General features: G+C 52.9%; 1 protein-coding gene across 2 annotated transcripts in view; it reads right to left on the reverse strand.

Annotated features, from left to right (window-relative positions):
- TFAP4 (transcription factor AP-4) overlaps positions 1-19,701 on the reverse strand; it is a 67,016-nt gene that overhangs the window by 7,405 nt on the left and 39,910 nt on the right. Inside the window, exon 1 of one of the 2 annotated variants that reach the window (XM_045383020.3) lies at positions 8,956-9,303. The exons of the other annotated variant lie outside the window; for it this stretch is intronic. Within the exon in view, the coding sequence (XP_045238955.1) occupies positions 8,956-9,044 (89 nt within the window). The 5' untranslated portion in view covers positions 9,045-9,303. Of the gene's footprint in view, positions 1-8,955; positions 9,304-19,701 lie in introns of those variants that run through there. 2 annotated transcript variants of the gene reach the window in all.

Below are 19,701 nucleotides of genomic sequence, written 5' to 3' on the forward strand. Positions count from 1 at the left end.
GGCTCACGCCCCTGAATCTGGGAGAACAGGAAAAGGGTTCTGGGCAGCTCCTGCTCCATTGACAGGGGCAGTCTGGGGTCAAGGGGCTGCCAAGTCTAACTCCCCTGCTGTATGCCCTGTCCCCTTCGCCAGTCTGCAGGCGGAAAGGAGTTTGCATGGACCCAGGAGGGAGCACATCTGCAACAGCTGGAAACAGCCGTGGCCTTCCTGGCCCCACCCAGCCTGCCCCCATCAGTCCAGCCTTGGCTCCCTGTGGGACCCTGGACGCATCCCTGCCCCTTCCCGGGCCTCAGCTTCCTCTGCCAATAGAGAGGAGTCCGACGCCGGGAGTCTGGATGCAAATCAGCCTCCTTCCGTCCTCATCAAGCCAAGCCCCCTCCTCCATCAGGACCCAAAGGCCCAGGGCCTGTACCCAGGGTACAAGTCACTTACAGGGTCTTGAAATGTCAGCACTGCAAAAGGGGCCCATGCCCCCCACGTTCCATGAGAGACTTTAGGGTTCAGGGCAGAGAGGGGATGGTTTTAGGGTCAGTTAGTTGGATATCAGTGCCCTCACTTCTCCCAGTTCCCCTGCCCTGAAGTGGAGGTAACAGGGGGACTGGAGCAGGCCTGCTGCACAGCTGTGTGTGGCCCAGCCTTGGGGCAGAGTCCAGGCCCCCAGGCCTGGCATGGCCTCAGACCATACCATCTCGGAGAGGCCAGCAGGCCAAGGGGACCAGGACTGCTCTGCAGTGGGTGGCTTAAACGTGGGGCTCTTTGGAAGTAAGAGGTGGGAAGAGATGTCCATAGCAAGCCACAACACAAGGTAAATGCAATCTGGAGGCAACGCCATCCCCCTCAGGAGAGATGTGGGGAGAGACCCCCGCCCATCCAGCCCCTGGGCCCCTCCTGGCGATGCCCAAAGGCCAGAGCTGACTAGGGCCTGAGGGTGAAAAGGGAGCACCAAGTTCAGCCTTGGGCCACCTGAGAGCTGGCCCTCCTGGAGGGTCCACAACAGATGGGTACATTGCTTTTTTTAAGTTTTTGGCTAGAATTTTCTCACTGAATTGTCACAATCTTCCTGAGTCAGGTGGCCTGAAGACTCCCATGTAAAGAGGGGCACACAGAAGTTTGGGTAGGGACCAGCTGCAGCAAGTACTGGGACTTGAACCCTGACCCCAGAACAGGTGTCAGGCCATAGGCCAGAATGAGCTCTGACCGTCCCACAGACCCAGATGCCCCAACCGGCAGGTGACAGTTATCCCCATAAAAGAGAAGACGAGCGCAGGCACAGTGGCTCACACCTATAATCCTAGCACTTTGGGAGGCCAAAGCAGGAAGATCGCTTGAGCCCCAGAGTTCAAGACCAGCCTGGGCAACAGAGTGAGACCCCATCACTACAAAAAATTAAAGAAATCAGCCAGGCATGGTGGAGTGTGTATTGTTCCAGCAACTCAGGAGGCTAAGGTGGGAGGATGGAATAAGCCCAGGAGGTTGAGGCTGCAGTGAGCTGTGATCGTGTCACTATACTCCAGCCTGGGCAACAGCGTGAGATGCTGTCTCAAAAGAAAAAAAAAAAAAAAAAAAGGACCAGGCATTCGGAAATCGCTGTAATCGTGTAACTCTTTTTATTATTTACAGACCTCGTTTACATTTTTCCTTGCCTGATTCTCACAGAAACCCAGTGGGGTGGCCAAGATTACAGCGAGCAAGCAATGCAGGGTCCTGGGAAGGGAGGTGATGATCCCAAGGTCAAGCAGCCAGACGGGGCACAAGAGCAACCTGCAGATGCCAACCCACTGAAGCGCCTCTACTGACCGCTGGTTCACACAGCCCACCACTTACCAGAAGGGAGGGTGTGACTGTAAGCTCAGCCACCACCCCTGCCCCTCTGAACACAAGCCCACAAGTGAGGTGACTTGCCCAAGGTCACACCCAGCAGCCGGGCAGGGCAGGGTGCAGCCAAATGCACCCTCCTGCACCTCCCGGCCCAAGTCCCACCAATTCCTCTGCTCTTGGGAGCTGACCCTCAGCCTCTTCTTTCCCTTCCCCACAAGGCAGCCCACTAACTGGGAGACCAAAGGAGACCACCAGACCGGAGTCCCGAAAACCCCAGCCGGAAGTTCTCACAAGGAAGAGGAGCTGGGGCTGGGATCAGGGGCCTGTGTCACCTCCTCCTCTGCACCAGAATCTGCCGGCCCAGCTTCTCCAATGCTCCATCCTGCATCCTTCCTCTCCAAAGCCATCAGCCCAGTCTCCTGGCTCAGAAACCAGTTGCTGGCTAACCTAGTGCTTAACTTAGGTTAAGCACTTTCTTAAATCCAAGAAAGCAAATTTCCCCCTCAAAGGTACAGTTCCTCGTGGGGACCTGAATATGCCACCAAGATCCTCAATTATAACTCACCTAAATTGCCCTGGAAGTACCAGCCGACAAGAGTCCTTTAATAGAATGCATTCTAACCAAGGCTTCTGATTGGTGGAATAGGAGCTAACCAGGGGTTGTGATTGGCGAAGTGTCGGCTAACCAGGAATTCTTATTGGTGGAATGCTGACCAACCAGGGCTTCTGATGGCTGACCAACCAGGGGTTCCTGTTGATGAAGGATGGTTAATTGAAATTTCCAGGTGATACTGCACTGGATAAAGTGGATTTTTCTGCAAATGCCTGAAAGTTTCTGATAGCTCTTTCTGGGGTTTTGCATTTACAGTTAAGGTCTGTAAAGGTCCTACACACACACTAAAGGTCCACTATCCTCTCCCTGGCCACTTCAGACTCCTCCAGGTGAGAATCAAAGGTGGCCCAAGTCCACTGACACCGAGGTTCTCTTTTTTTTTTTTTTTTTTTTGACTTGAGCCTCGTTCTATTGCCCAGACTGCAGTGCAGTGGCACAATCTTGGCTCACCGCAATCTCCGCCTCCCGAGTTCAAGCGGATTCTCATGCCTCAGCTTCCCAAGTAGCTGGGATTACAGGCGTGAGCCACCATGCCCGGCTAATTATGGGGGGGTGGGTTTTTTTGTTTGTTTGTTTGTTTTTTGAGACGTAGCCTTGCTCTGTTGCCCAGGCTGGAGTGCAGTGGCGCAATCTCAGCTCACTGCAATTTCTACCTCCCGAGTTCAAGCAATTCTCATGCCTCAGCCTCCAGAGTAGCTGGGATTACAGGCGCCCACCACCATGCCCGGCTAATTTTTGTGTTTTTAGTAGAGACAGGGTTTCACCATGTTGGCCAGAATGGTCTCAAACTCTTGACCTTAAATGATCCATCCGCCTCGGCCTCCCAAAGTGCTGGGATTATAGGCTTGAGCCACCATGCCCAGCCACACTGAGGCTCTCTTGCTTCTCACAAGCCAGCCTCCTGGGGCCAACCAGGGGCTGCCCTAGATTTAGGAATAAGACAGGTCACTGAGCAGGCAATGGCCAAGGAACAAAATTTGGGCACCAGCCTTGGATGCTAAGACCAGAGCCGCCACACCTACCACCACAGCACTCACAAAATCTGAGACTGACACTGGTGTCTTAACCAGACACTTAGGGGGATGGGGCACACCCTTCAAGTCTAGAACCCTGCCAGGTACCTATCCCTGCCCAGCCCAAAGCTAAGTACCCCCAATCCCTCTACACCTGCCTGCCAAGGTCCAGCCTCAAACCGGCCACTGAGAACTTTCCCACTGCCCTGAAGTCACTCACACACCTCAGGGTCACTTAACATCTACACAGTCAACATGGGAAAGTCCACACGGGATTCTCCCAGACCCAAAAAAGCACTAAGGCGCTCACTCATCCTTCTCTCACCTAATCAGCCCAAGGTTCTCGTCCATGCTCCATCCCCACTGCTGCTACACCACTCACCCACACTCTGCGCTCTGACCAGGCCAGTCTGTGCCCTTCCCCGCAGGCCCAGAACACACCATGCCCAGGCTGTTCCCATCAGAAACATCACTGCCTCCCTCCCCCAAAGCTCCTCCAGCCCATCAGTGGGAATCCTGCACTGGGCTCAAGTGCAAAAAGTCCAGCCTTGCCACTTACTAGCTGTGGAACACCAAGCCTCAGTTTCCCCCATCTGTAAAATATGGAAACATTGCTTCACTTCCCAGGGTCATGGTGAAGTTTAAAAAAGATCAAGAAAGGCCGGGCACGGTGGCTCACGCCTGTAATCCCACTTCGGGAGGCTGAGGTGGGCAGATCACCTGAGGTCAGAAGTTCGAGACCAGCCTGGCCTGGTTCAACATGGTGAAACCCCCTCTCTACTAAAAACACAAAAATTAGCCAGGTGTCATGGCGCGTGTCTGTAGTCCCAGTATTCGGGAGGCCAAGGCCCAAGAGTTAGTTTGCACCCAGGTGTCCAAGACAACCCATGAAACTCTTAGGGGGGTCTACAAGACCTTTTAGGACCACGAGGCTGTGAGGTGCTGAAGACAGGAGTCACATCCTGTTCATGGCTGTATCCTCAGTCCCAGCAGAATGTTGTTGCTTCATAAATAAATCAGGGACCCAACGAACACTCCAAAGCCTTCAATTTTCTCGAACTCCTTCTTATGGGAGCTTTTTAAATTTTATTTTATTTTTTAAATTTTATTTTATTTTTTAAATTTTTATTTATTTATTTATTTAGAGGCAGGGTCTCACTCCCATCACCCAAGCTGGAGTGCAATGGCATGATCTTGGCTCACTGTAGCGTCAACTTCTTGAACCCAGGTCATCCTCCTTCCTCAGCCTCCCAAGCAACTGGAAGTACACACCACCACACTCAGCTAGTTTTTTGTATTTTTAGTAGAAACAGGGTTTCATCACGTTGCTGAGGCTGGTCTCAAACTCCTGGGCTCAAGTGATCCTCCCGCCTTGGCCTCCCAAAGTGCTAGGGTTACAAGAGTGAGCCACTGTGTGTGTTTTTTTAAGAGGCACGGTCTCTGTTACCCAGGCTAGAGTGCAGTGGTATGATCATAGCTCACTGTAATCTCCAATTCCCAGGCTCAAGCAATCCTCCTGCCTCAGCCTCCCGTGAGCCTCCCATGAGCCGCTCCCTGAGACTACAGGCACATGCCACCATGCCAGGCTAATTTTTTAATTTTTTGTAGAGGTGGGGTCTTGCTATGTTGCCCAGGCTGGTCTCGAACTTCTGGGCTCAAATGATTCTTTCGCCTCGGCCTTCCAAATTACTGGGATTACAGGCTTGAGCCAATGAGCAGGGTCCAGGAGCTTTAAGATACAGATGGAGCCGGGCGCAGTGGCTCATGCCTGTAATCCAAGCACTTTGGGAGCCCAAGGCGGGCAGATCACGAGGTCAGGAGATCGAGACCATCCTGGCTAACACGGTGAAACCCCGTCTCTACGAAAAATACAAAAAAAATTAGCCAGGCGTGGTGGCAAGCGCCTGTAGTCCTAGCTACTAGGGAGGCTGAGGCAGGAGAATGGCATGAATCAGGAGGCGGAGCTTGCAGTGAGCCGAGATTGCGCCACCGCACTCCAGCCTGCGCGACAGAGCGAGACTCTGAGACTCCGTCTCAAAAAGAAAAAAAAAAAAATACAGATTGAGAGTCCGGGCACAGTGGCTCATGTATGTAATCCCAGCATTTTGGGAGACTGAGGCGGGCAGATCACAAGATCAGGAGATAGAGACCATCCTGGCCAACATGGTGAAACCGCGTCTGTACTAAAAAGACAAAAATTAGCCAGGCATGGTGGAGCGGGCCTGTAGTCCCAGCTACTTAGGAGGCTGAGGCAGGAGAATCGCTTGAACCCCGGTGGCGGAAATTGCAGTGAGCTGAGATTGTGCCACTGCACTCCAGCCTGTGCGACAGAGTGAGAGTCCATCTCAAAACAAACAAACAAAAAAACACAAGATACGGATAGAGACTACCATATACCTGCCCATATACATGCCTTTAAGACTCTGAATGTTGCCGGGCGCGGTGGCTCAAGCCTGTAATCCCAGCACTTTGGGAGGCTGAGACGAGCGGATCACGAAGTCAGGAGATCTGAGACCATCCTGGCTAACACGGTGAAACTCCGTCTCTATTAAAAAATACAAAAAAAAAAAATAGCAGGGCGAGGTGGCGGACGCCTGTAGTCCCAGCTACTCAGGAGGCTGAGGCAGGAGAATGGCGTGAACCCGGGAGGCTGAGCTTGCAGTGAGCCGAGATCAGACCACTGCACTCCAGCCTGGGCGACAGAGCGAGACTCCATCTCAAAAAAAAAAAAAAGACTGTGAATGTCAGTGGCTGGGCGCAGTCGCTCATGCCTGTAATCGTAGTACTTTGGGAGGCCAAGGTGGGCAGATCACCTGAGGTCAGGGGTTCAAGACCAGCCTGGCCAACCACCATGGTGAAACCCCATCTCTACTAAAAATACAAAAATTAGCCAGGCATGGTGACACATGCCTGCAATCCCAGCTACTTGGGAGGCTGAGGCAGGAAAGTCGCTTGAACCTAGGAGGCGGAGGTTGCAGAGAGCCAAGATTGCAGCACTGAACTCCATTCTGGGTGACAGAGTGAGACTCTGTCTCAAAAAAAAAAAAAAGACTGAATGTCATTTTAACAGCTACCAGGCACTTTCCATACTCATAGCTAATTTTCTCACAGGTGCACTGTTTTCCAGAGACAGAACCATTAGGCGACAGGTCCAAAACCTGCAGCTTGTGTGCGCAGCACTGTGCCCTACACTCCCCTCTGGCAGGCCTGGGAGACAGAAAGGGAAATCCCTGCTGGTCACTGAGGGATGGAGCAAAGCCCACCAGCCTGAGATGACCCAGAAAAGCAAATGCATCTGGCCAGAAAGTCCTGCCTAAAGCACACGTTTGATCCCGGACAGGCTTCCCACCTCACCCTGCAACCCCTACTGAAGATAAACAAATCCAGGACCCCCAACTCCACGCCTAATGCACAGCTGACAACTGTCTTGCAATGGACATTGCTGTGCCCAACCCTGGGCGAAGGCTCTACACCTTCAAGCCCTTGGCCTACCAAGATCCAGCTACTCTAGAGGACTGCTGGTATCCTCCAAAGGGAAGCTTGGGGCAGGGATAAATTGAAGCCAGAATCTTAGGGGGCCCTGAGAGGACTCACCCAAGGCCCAGGCATGGCAGCCAGAGGGCCCCCCAACCCTGCCCAGGATCAGGCCCAGAATGTCCTCTCCAGCAGGCACAGCAGCTCAACTGCACCACAGCAGGCTGCCCAGCCCAGCCCTGCAGCAGCCTGCAACCCCAGGACAAGGGTTCAAGTTCCAGCTCTACCACTTGCTGTAGTGGTCCCTTCTCCAGTCTCTGTGTCCTCTTTACACAGAATCAAAAGACACTTCCGACTCATAGAAAGATTATGACAATTCAATGAGAAAATTCTAGCAAAGTGAGCCCCCAGAACCTAAAAACAGCTCAACAATTTTTTTTTTTTTACTTATTATTACTGGGTCCTCCAGGTGGGCCTCGTGCAAGGGCCAGCCGGGCATCCCTGCCAGCTGCCAAACCCATCATCTGGCCCAAGTCTAGGTATTGACTGGGAACTTCAGAGTAGCCTTAAGGTGGGGACCCCTGGGGCAGCGGGTTGGGCAGGAGTTGTCTACACGTGTGCAGCAACCTTCCCTCCAGGCCGGATTCCGAGGCGCTAGTGACCACCAGCCTGTGCCACACCGGCGGGCTCCTCCTCCCTCAATCCCCGCCCAGACTGCCTCGGGCGGCAGAGCACGTGGCTCCAGCCCTGGGGAGCCATTTCGCTCCTGGAGCAGCGCGGCAGGAAAGGGGCCGCAGGTCCCAAACTTGCGCACTCCGTAGAACGCCCACCTCCCCCATACCCCGCCCGGGGGGTCGTTCAAAATGCAGATGTCCGGGCGCCAGCGATCAGAGTTCCAGGCATGTGCATTTTAAGAAGTGTGCGGGGTGGTTTAGCTGTGTGTGGTCCTTGAATCCATCACCCTTTGGGTTTCGAGCAACCTAGGACCAAAGCTTGCAAAGTGGCTTCTGGGGAGGCCTGCGGATCTCGGGCCACCCACCCCGCCTGGGGACCCGACGCTTTCGATTTACGGCAGGGGGAGGGGCGTTGGATGGGAAAGTTTGCAGAGGAAACCCACGTGCGGCGGGAAGCTGCCCTGCGAGGCTAGAGGCAGCCTCAGGTGTCCCCTCCCCAAAAGGCCTGCCCACCTGGCCTGCCTTGCCCACCGTGCCCATGGGTCCGAGCTTTGTGCAGGGAAAGCGTGGCCCAGGAGCGCCTACAAATCCCACAATGCTGCACCAGCAGGATGCGGAGAACTACAGCTCCCGCGAGGCCGCGCGCAGAGGTCCGCCTACTCCAAGAGGGCTGCAGAGTCACGTCCAGGCCTCGCTAGTAAACAGCGCCCGGGAGCGGGCGGGCGAGCGAGCGGCAGCCAACGTGCCCCGGGCCGCGGCGCCCCTACCGGCCGCGCGGGCCCCTCGGGGCCCGCCCACCCCCCACACCCACACGCGAGCACGCCCCCAACCCCGCTGCAGCCCCACTCTGCAAACACGCACAGTGCCCGGCTCCCCGCCCCCACCCCGCGCCGGGAGCCGCGGCATGGCTGCATTGTAGCCGCCCTAGCTACACCCCCACGCGCGCCCCGGCCCCCGAGACCCCCTTGGATGGGGACGACCTAAGATCGCGAGGAAGGAAGGAGAGGAAGGAAGCCGCCGCGGGAGGGGGAAAGAGGAAGCGCGGGGGGGAAGGCCACCAGCACCAAGCATGGCCGGGACTGCTGCAGAACCACGTGGGTCTGTTTGCAATTTACAAACGTTGCGACTCGCCCGCCTGCAGCGGACAAAAGTGGCCGGGGCCGCTTGGGGCCCCCATGCTCCAAGGGAGGAGGGTCCCGGGGCGGCGCGAACCCGGCGCGTGGGGCTGCAGCCGTCCCGGCAGCTAAGAAAGGCTAGCGGGGTCGGCGGCGCGGGCCATGCGTGCGCACACGCGCGCCCGCCCGGGCGGGCTAGCCGGGGGCTGCAATGGTAGGAAGGGGGTGGGGGAAGGAGGAGTACACACCTACAGAGCCCTCCTATCACTTCTTTCTCTGTTTTCCTGAAATGTTGCAAAGAGGGCACCTTCTGAGTGGGCACCATGAAATACTCCATAGCGATCGGCCCCCCTCCTCTGCACGAGCCAGGTCCCGCGATCAGCCGGAGAATGCAAGATGGAAATCCGAATCAAAGGGCAGCGCCGGACGGAGGTGCAGAATCGGCCGGTCCCAGATGCTGGCGGCGGCGGCGGCGGCGGCGGCGGCTGCGAGGGGAGGGAGGCGGGCGGGAGGGGCGGGAGGGAGGTCTCTCCGGCCTGCCTCCCCGGGCGTGTGTATGTGTGTGTGTGTGTGTGTTTGCAGCTGATCAGATGTCTGTTTCAAGGCGGGAAACAGCTGGTGAAAACTCAGCACTCCCCCGGCCTCCTTCCGCGGAGTAAGGAATTGCATGTAAACAAAGGACTATTTGCAGCGCCCCCCAGGCGGCGCGAGGCCGGGGCGAGAGGGGCGCGGGCCCCCGGGGACCGGCTGCAGCCGGGGTCTGCAGGCCTCTCGCTGGGCACAGGGGGCCGGGGGCCGCGGGCGGGCTTGGGGGGCGCGGCGTGAATGGAGCGAGCTGCGGCCGAGCTACATGCGCCACTATGGGTGATGAGGTCCATCAGCTGACAGGTTGGCAAGCGTTGAAAAAAAAAAAAAAAAGGCCAGCCACCGCGCGGGGAGGCCAGCCTGTGCAGCCCGGGGTCCAGCGGCGACTGCCCAGTGCAGGGTCCGCGCGCTCGGCCGGCCCGCGGGGAGGAGGGGGCGCGGCTGGGTCGGGCGTGCTGCGGCAGCAAGGAAGGCGGCCTGGGGTTCGCGCTTGGGGCTTCTGCTTTTTCACCATTGCAACTGCACCGAGCGGAGCCTCTCCGGTGTGCTCCCTTCGAGCCAAGCCCAGGGCCCCCTGGAAACTTGCGTCACAGCCACCGCTTCCCACATGTAACTTGGGGCTGACTTCCGAGGCCGGCCAGCCTCCTCTCTCCCTCCCTGCTGAGCTGCGCGCCGCTGGACGCACGGCAAGGACTCCGGATCCTGGGAATCCTGGACCTGGCGAGGGGACGGCAAAGGGCGCCTCGGATGCTGGGGCCGCCCTAGGAAACCCGGGCCCCCGGCGGAGAGGGGAAGGTGGAGGCGGGCCCGAACGGCAGCGGCCCCCGGGCCCAGGCTGCCGGCGCTGCCGGGAGGTCTGCTGGTTGCTGCCGGGTGTCCTGCTATTCCCCCCAGACCCCCACTGTTCCCTCCGCGGGCTGAAGGCTGCAGCTTCTCATTCATAACAAAGCCCGAGTGGGACTTGCACCTCCGCCAGGGTGCGCTCCCTACGAGGGGGTGACGACTTAGGGCAGGGACGGGGACCCTGGCGGCGAGCTTCCGTCCTCCGCTCGCACGCCCCACCTTCCGGCCCCAGGCCCTCCCTTGGCTCCTGGAGGGTTGGCTTCTGGCTCAGGAAGCCCACGCCTGCCTTGGAATGTCCTGGATCCTGCCCACAGCCTTCCAGGTTCCGCCTAAATCGCGCCTCCTAATTTGACTTATTCCTACTAGTAACAATAGTTACTGTTATTATTGGGAAATATTGTTATTAGATGTTGCCAGCACCCGGTGGATGCAGAACAGTTTTGCATACATGCTCTCCAATCCTTGAAGCAACCTGTTAGGCAGTTTCTCTAAGGAGAGATCCCAGACCACTTCACAAAAAAAGTCTCTGGAAGGCTTACTATATTTTTATTTAAAACAAACAAACAAACAAACTTTCGGCCGGGTGCGGTGGCTCACCCCTGTAATCTCAGCACTTTGGGAGGCTGAGGCAGGTGGATCACCTGAGGTCGGGAGTTCAAGACCAGCCTGACCAACACGGAGAAACCCTGTCTCTACTAAAAATACAAAATTAGCCGGGGGCGTGGTGGCGCATGCCTGTAATCCCAGCTACTTGGGAGGCTGAAGCAGGAGAATCGCTTGAACCAGGAGGTGGAGGCTGCAGTGAGCCAAGATCGTGCCATTGCACACCAGCCTGGGCAACAAGAGCGAAACTCCATCTCAAAAAAAAAAAACAACAACAACAAAAAACTTTTTACTGTTTTTCATGAATAGAGATGGGAGTCTCACTATGTTGCCCAGCCTGGTCTTGAACTCCTGGGACTCAAGGAATCCTACCTCTACCTCCCAAATTGCTGGGATTACAAGCATGAACCATGGATGGCCCTGGCAGGAAGCCTATTTTTAACTGCCCCTAGTGAGCAAGCTATTTTTTTTTTTTTTTCAGATGGAGTCTTCCTCTGTTACCCAGGCTGGAGTGCAGTGGCACGATCTGAGCTCACTGCAACCTCCACCTCCTGGGTTCAAACGATTCTTCTGCCTCAGCCTCCCGAGTAGCTGTGGCTACAGGCACACACCACCAAGCCCGGCTAATTTTTGTATTTTTAGTACAGACGGGATTTTGCCATGTTAGCCAGGCTGGTCTTGAACTCCTGACCTCAGGCGATCTGCCTGCCCCAGTCCCCAAAGTGCTGGGATTGCAGGCATGAGCCACCTCACCCAGCAGTGAGCAAGCTATTCTGATGCATTACTGTCTCTTTATCCTCTCATTTTGAAGATGGAAAGACAGAGGCTCACAGTTGCAGATAAGGATGGACTCAGGAGTGCTGACTGCAGAAAGCCCTCGTTCTTTATATCACACTCATCCTCCCACCTGTCACACCTCACCTCTGATCAGGGCCTTATTTTGTACTTGCTTTTGTTCTTTTGCAGAGCAAAGCATTCTGTCATACTTGGTTATATGTGGCCTTCACATTGTTCTCTGGATGTCTCCCTGGTTCAATTTTTTTTTTTTTTTTTTTTTTTTTTTGAGACGGAGTCTCGCACTGTCGCCCAGGTTGGAGTGCAGTGGCGCGATCTCGGCTCACTGGAACCTCCGCCTCCCAGGTTCAAGTGATTCTCCTGTTCTCCTGCCTCAGCCTCCCAAGTAGCTGAGATTACAGACGCCCACCACCACACCTGGCTAAATTTTTTGTATTTTTAGTAGAGACAGGGTTTCGCTATGTTGGCCAGGCTGGTCTTGAACTCCTGACCTCGTGATCCATCCGCCTCTGCCTCCCAAAGTGCTGGGATTACAGGCGTGAGCTACTGCACCTGGCCTCCTTGGTCCAATTTTGTCTCCCAGAGAAGAGGGACTGTGCTTTTACTCTTTTTTCTCTTCGCGGGGGATGGTACAGGGCTGGGCACATACATGAACTGCAGAGAGTGACCTGCAAAGCTGATGTCCCTGGAGACAGCCTTGGCAGGAAGAATGAGAGGTAAACCCTAGGCACAAGTGGGTGGCCCAGGCAGACCCAGGAGCTGCCTGACCACACTGAACTGGGTAGCAGGTGCCCATTCCTTTTCCTAATAAATCAAGGAAGCCCCCCCAAAGCAGTGGCATTTGGAGTCCGGCCCAGGGGATGACAGAGACCTGCTTTTTAATTTGTCTTGGAAGTCATTTCTCGGCCGACACAGACTCTGGTTCCTGGGGCAAGAGTTGAGGTCGCAAAATGTAAGAGAGTGCCAAAGATCTCAACACCCAAGATAAATTATGTTGGGTTTTCCTTGTTGTTATTGTTGTTTCTCAGACACAGTCTCAGTCTGTTACCCAGGCTGGAGTGCAGTGGTGCAATCTCGACTCACGGCAACCTCCGTCTCCCAGGTTCAAGTGATTCTTGTCCCTCAGCCTCCCAAGTAGCTGGGACTACAGGAGTGCACCACTATGCCCAGGTAATTTTTGCATTTTTTGTAGAGATGGGGTCTCGGCATGTTGCCCAGGCTGGTCTCGAACTCCTGACCTCAAGTGATCCACCAGCCTTGATCTCCCAAAGTGCTGGGATTGCAGGCATGAGCCACCACGCCTGGCCTCAAATTATGTCTTAATTTAACATTTTAAAACATCAAAATTGTCTGGGCACAGTGGCTCATGCCTGTAATCCCAGCACTTTGGGAGGCCTAAGTGAGTGGATTGCTTGAGCTCAGGAGTTTAAGACCAGCCTGGCAACATGGCGAGACCCCGTCTCTACAAAACATATAAAAGAATTAGCTTGTTGTGGTGATGTAGTCCCAGCTATTCGGGAGGGAGAGGTGGGAGGATCGCTTGAGCCCAGGGAGGTTGAGGCTGCAGTGAGCTGTGATCATGCTACTGCACTCTAGCCTGGGTGACACAGCAAGACCCTGTCTCAATAAAACAAAATAAATAAAATAAATTACTGCCAAAAATCCATGGTAAACACATTCTCCACATTTTAATGACTGTCTCAGTATTACTGATTTTTCTCTTTCCCTCAGGCTTCAGTATTCCTCTCCAAGACACTGTTGTCGATGCTTATCTTTAAATTCAAATAATGGCCAGGCACAGTGTCTCACACTTGTAATCTCAGCACTTTGGAAGACCAAGGCAGGAGGATCCCTTGAGGCCAGGAGTTGGAGACCAGCCTGGACAACATAACTAGATGTTGTCTTCACAAAAAATAATAAAAAAAAAATTAGCCTGGCATGGTGGTACATTCCTAAAGTCCCAGCTACTTGGGAGGCTGAGGCAGGAGGGTTGATTGAGCCCAGGAATTCAAGACTACAGTGAGCTATGATCACGCCATGGCACTTCAGACTGGGCAACAGTGCAAAACCCTGTCTTAATAATAAATCTGGCCAGGCACGGTGTCTGATGCCTATAATCCTAGCACTTTGGGATGCAGAGGCGGGCAGATCACGAGGTCAGGAGATCGAGACAGTCCTGGCTAACACTGTGAAACCCCGTCTCTACTAACGATACAAAAAATTAGCCGGGTGTGGTGGTGGGCGCCTGTAGTCCCAGCTACAGGCTGAGGCAGGAGAATGGCATGAACCTAGGAGGCGGAGCTTGCAGTGAGCCGAGATCGTGCCACTGCACTCCAGCCTGGGCGACAGAGCCAGACTCCATCTCAATAAATAAATAAATAAATAAATAAATAAATAAACAAACAAATTTTAACTGGGAGTCCAAGGCGGGCAGATCACAAGGTCAGGAGATTGAGGCCATCCTGGCTAACACGATGAAACCCCACCTCTACTAAAAATACAAAAAAAAAAAATAGCCAGGCGTGGTGATGGGCACCTGTAGTCGCAGCTACTCGGAGGCTGAGGCAGGGGAATCTCTTGAACCCGGGAGGCAGAGGTTGCAGTGAGCTGAGATTGCACCACTGCACTCCAGCCTCGGCGACAGAGTGAGACTCTGTCTCATGAAGTAATAATAATAATAATAAAATGTTTTAAATTCAAAGACGGCCAGGTGCGGTGGCTCACACCTGTAATCCGAGCACTTTGGGAGGCAGAGGCAGGCAGATCACTTGAGGTCAGAAGTTCGAGACCAGCCTGGCCAACATGGTGAAACTCCGTCTCTACTGAAAACAAAAATTAGCTGGGCATGGTGACGAGTGCCTGTAATCCCAGCTACTCAGGAGGCTGAGGCAGGAGAATCACTTGAACCAGGGAAGCAGAGGTTGCAGTGAGTGGAGATCGCACCACTGAGCTCCAGCCTGGGCGACAAAGTGAGACTGTCTCAAAAATTTAAAAAATCAAAATCAAAAGCTGGTTCAACATTGATTTCTAATATTGATTTATTATAAATCAATAAATGTGTTTTTAATTTGTGATTCAGATATTTTGCTTATTGTAAATTTTTGGCATTAATTTCAATTTTTTTCTTGAGACAGGGTCTCATTCTGTTGCCCAGGCAGGAGTACAGTGGTGATATAATAGCTCTTTGCAGCCTTGAACTCCTAGGCCCTTGTGATCTTCCCAACTCAGCCTCTCGAGTTGCTGGGACTACAAGCATGCCACCATCATGTTCGGCAATTTTTTAAATTTTTTGTAGAGACAGGGTCTCACTATGTTGCCCAGGCTGGTCTTAAACTCTTGGACTCAAGCCATCCTCCTGCCTTGGTCTCCCCAAAGTGCTGGGATTATAGGTGTGAGCCACTATGCCTGCCCAATTTTGATTTCTCTAAAGTATTGCATTAAAATTTTGTGAATCTTGATTACTGACAGGTTTGGTGCCCCTGTTAACTTTTGTTCCCCAAGCAAGTGCCCCCCTCGTATTACCCTGCTGCTTGTGATTCCCCCATCGAATGAGGTCTTACTGTAGCCCAGGCAGAAGGCAGCAGAATCAGGGCTGCCCATCAGCCTTCCAGGACCCCCTCTGTGTCCCCGAGGAACATGGGCATCATTTGCACAGCCCTGGAGAGGGACTGTCCAATCAGCCCTGGCTACTTCTTTCTGTGTTCACATATCCTAGTTGGCCACATGGAAGTCAAACAGAAACGCTGCCCTCAAGAAGCTCCCGACCACACTGCAGCGACAGGAGCTGTGCTCAGGAAATGATGACATTTGGAGACAATCAATATATGCCATAGGTCCACAAACCAAATGCACTGAATGACATCTCCAGTGCCTGAAAAAATGAATGAATGAATGAATTGCAGCTGGAGCAAGCACGTCTGCCTCCTGCTCCTCCCCTACAGAACTGCCGTGACCGGGCCGGGCACGGTGGCTCACACCTGTAATCCCAGCACTTTGGAAGGCCGAGGCCAGTGGATCACCTGAGGTCAGGAGTTCAAGACCAGCCTGGCCAACATGACAAAACCCCATCTCTACTAATATACAAAAATTAGCCAGGCGTGGTGACAGGTGCCTATAATTCCAGCTACTCTGGAGGCTGAGGCAGGAGAATTGCTTGAATCCAGGAGGCAGAGGTTGCAGTGAGCCCAGATTGTACCACTGCACTCCAGCCTGGGCAACAAGCAAGACTCTGTCTCAAAACAAAATTTTAAGTAAAAATAATCAGCAGGGCACAGTGGCTCACGCCTGTAATCCCAGCACTCTGGAAGGCCAAGGCAGGTGGATCACGAGGTCAGGAGATTGAGACCATCCTGGCTAACACGGTGAAACCCTGTCTCTACTAAAAATACAAAAAAATTAGCCAGGCGTGATGGCACGTGCCTGTAGTCCCAGCCACTCAGGAGGCTGAGGCAGGAGAATCGCTTGAATTCAGGAGGCAGAGGTTGCAGTGAGCCGAGATCATGCCACTGCACTCCAGCCTGGGCAACAGAGCAAGACTCCGTCTCAAAAAAATAAATAAAACAAAAAATAAAAATAATCAATCAGGCCGGGTGCCACGGCTCATGCCTGTAATCCCAGCACTTTGGTTTTTTTGTTTGTTTGTTTGTTTGTTTGTTTTTGAGACGGAGTCTCGCTCTGTCGCCCAGGCTGGAGTGCAGTGGCCAGATCTCAGCTCACTGCAAGCTCCGCCTCCCGGGTTTACGCCATTCTCCTGCCTCAGCCTCTCGAGTAGCTGGGACTACAGGCGCCCGCCACATCGCCCGGCTAGTTTTTTGTATTTTTTTAGTGGAGACGGGGTTTCACCGTGTTAGCCAGGATGGTCTTGATCTCCTGACCTTGTGATCCGCCCATCTCGGCCTCCCAAAGTGCTGGGATTACAGGCTTGAGCCACCGCGCCCGGCCAATCCCAGCACTTTGGAAGGCGGAGGTGGGTGGATCATTTGAGGTCGGGAGTTCAAGACCAGCCTGACCAACATAGTGAAACCCAATCTCTACTAAAAAGACAAAAAAATAAATATCTAGGCATGGTGGCACATGCCTGTAGTCCCAGCTGCTTGGGAGGCTGAGGTAGGAGAATTGCTTGAACCTGGGAGGTGGAGATTGTAGTGAGCCAAGATTGCGCCACTGCATTCCAGCCTGGGAGAGCCACATTCCGCCTCAAAAAAAAAAAAAAAAAAAAAAAAAAATCAGGCCATTAGTGGTGGCTCTTACCTGTAATCTCAACACTTTGGGAGGCCAAGGCAGGTGGATCACTTGAAGTCAGGAGTTTCAGACCAGCCCAGCCAACATGGCAAGACCCTACCTCTACGAGAAATACAAAAATTAGCTAGGAATGGTGGTGGGTGCCTGTAATCCCAGCTACTCCGGAGAGTGAGGCATGAGAATCCCTTGAACCTGGGAGGCAGAGGCTGCCGTGAGCCGAGATTGCACCACTGCACTCCAGCCTGGGTGACGAAGCATCTCAAAAACAAACAGGCCGGGTGCGGTGGCTCACCCCTGTAATCCCAGCACTTTGGGAGGCCGAGGCAGGTGGATCATGATGTCAGGAGATCGAAACCATCCTGATCAACATGGTAAAACCCCGTCTCCACTAAAATACAAAAAATTAGCCGGGCGTGGTGGTGTGTGCCTATACTCCTAACTACCCAGGAAGCTGAGGCAGGAGAATCGCTTTAATGTGGGAAGCGGAGGTCGCAGTGAGCCGAGATCGTGGCATTGCACTCCAGTCTAGCAACAGAGCAAGACTCCGTCTCAAAAAACAAACAAGAAGAACAAAATGAATAAATATATTAGGAGTCAGCAAGGTTTTTTTCCCAAAAGGACCAGATAGTAAATATTTTAGGCTTTGCAGACCACATGGCCTCCTGCAAGCACTCAACTCTGCCCTTCTGGCTGGAAAGCAGTCCTAGATGGTGTATGAATCAATGGGCATCTCTGGGTACCAATAACACTTGGCTTATGGACACAAATGGAATGTTGTATAATTTCATGTGCCACAAAATATCATTCATTTGATTGCTTTCCAACCATTTGAAAATGTAAAAGTTCTATGGCCTCTGTAACAAGTTACTACAAGCTTAGTGGCATAAAACAACACAAATCTGACCAGGAATCGTGGCTCATGCCTGTAATCTCAGCACTTTGGGAGGCTGATGCAGGAGGATCACTTGAGGCCAGGAGGTGGAGACCAGCCTGGGCAGCAACATAGGGAGATTCCATTTCTATAAATATTTGTATGTGTATGTGTATGTGTGTGTGTGTGTGTGTAATTTTAAAAAACAACACAAATTTATTCTCTGGAGGTCAGAAGTCCGGACGGGTTATGTTTGGCTAAATTCAGGGTGTAAGCAGGGTTGCATTTCTCCTAAAGTTCCAGGGGAGAATCTGTTTCCTTCCCTTTTCCAACTTGTAGATGCCACTCACATTCCTTGGCTTGTGGCCCCTTCCTCCATCTTCAAAGTGCACCTCTCAGTCTCTGTTTCTGCCATCCCATCTCTCTCACCCTTTCATCTCCCTCTCTTGGGCCCACCCAGATAATCCAGAATAATCTCCCCATCTCAAAATCCTTAACGTAATCACATCTGCAGAGTCCCTTTTGCCACGTAAGGTAACTATTGACAGGTTCTGGGGATGGGACATGAACATCATTGGGGGGGGGGGGGCCATTGTTCTGTCTACCATACCATTCTTGGTTTGTGAGCCACGCAATAGGCAGTAGTTATCATAGGCCCCAGGAATTCCATTCCTAGGTAAACATCCAAGAGAATGAAAACAGGGACTCAAACAGATCATGGTACACCCACGTCCATAGCAGCATTATTCACACCAGCCAAAACATGGAAGTAACCTAGTGTCTATCAGCGGATGAATGGATAAACTAAATGTGGTCTGTCCCTACAGTGGAATATTATTCAGCCATAAGATGGAATGAAGCACTGACACCTGCTATAGCATTACATTTATTGCATACTTTATTTCTATTATTACATTGTAATGTATAATGAAATAACTATGCAACTCACCATAATGTAGACTCAATGGGAGCCCTGAGCTTGTTTTCCTTCAACTAGACAGTCCCATCTGGGGGTGATGGGAGACAGTGACAGATCATCAGGCATTAGATTCTCGTAAGAAGCACTCAACCTAGATCCCTCACATCCATGGTTCATTCACAATAAGGTTTGCACTCCTATAAGAATCTAATGCCACCGCTGATCAGGCAGAGCTCAGGCGGTAAAGCTAGCCATGGGGAGTGGCTATAGATACAGATGAAGCCTTGCTGGCTGGCTCACTTGTTCACCCACCAAGAGTTCAAGACCATCTGGGAGTGGTGGCTCATGCCTGTAATCCCAGCACTTTGGGAGGCCGAGGCAGGCAGATCACATGAGGTCAGGAGTTCAAGATCAGCCTGGCCAATATGGTGAAACCCCATGTTTACAAAACTACAAAAATTAACCAGGTGTGGTGGCCTGTGCCTGTAATCTCAGCTACTCAGGAGGCTGAGGAGGGAGAATCGCTTGAATCTGGGAGGCAGAGGTCGCAGTGAGCTGAAATCGCACCATTGCACTCCAGCCTGGGCAACAGAGCGAGACTATTAAAAAAAAAAAAAAGAAAAAAAACGAGTTCAAGACCATCCTGGGCAACATGGTAAGACCCCATCTCTGCAAAAACAAATAAATAAATAATTGGTTAAACAGTAAGTTTTTGTTATATATATTTTACCACAATAGAAAAAGGTTTGATATAAAAGCAGTGGACTGGGCCAGGCACAGTGGCTCATGCCTGTCATCCCAGCACTTTGGGAGGCTTGAGGAAGTCAGATCACCTGAGGTCAGGAGTTCGAGACCAGCCTGGCCAACATGGTGAAACCCTGTCTTTACTCAAAATACAAAAATTAGTTGGGCGTGGTGGTGGGCGCCTGTAATCCCAGCTACTCAGGAGGCTGAGGCAGGAGAATGGCTTGAACCTGGGAGGCAGAAGTTGTGGTGAGCCGAGATCACGCCATTGCACTCCAGCCTGGGTGACAACAGCGAAACTCCCTCTCAAACAAACAAACAAAAAAAATGCAGTGGGCTGGATGTGACCAGTGGGCCATAGTTGGCTGACCCCATTGATCCTGCTAACTCCTG

The sequence above is a fragment of the Macaca fascicularis genome, chromosome 20 (genome assembly GCF_037993035.2).
Source record: "Macaca fascicularis isolate 582-1 chromosome 20, T2T-MFA8v1.1".
NCBI classification, from domain to species: Eukaryota; Metazoa; Chordata; class Mammalia; order Primates; family Cercopithecidae; genus Macaca; species Macaca fascicularis.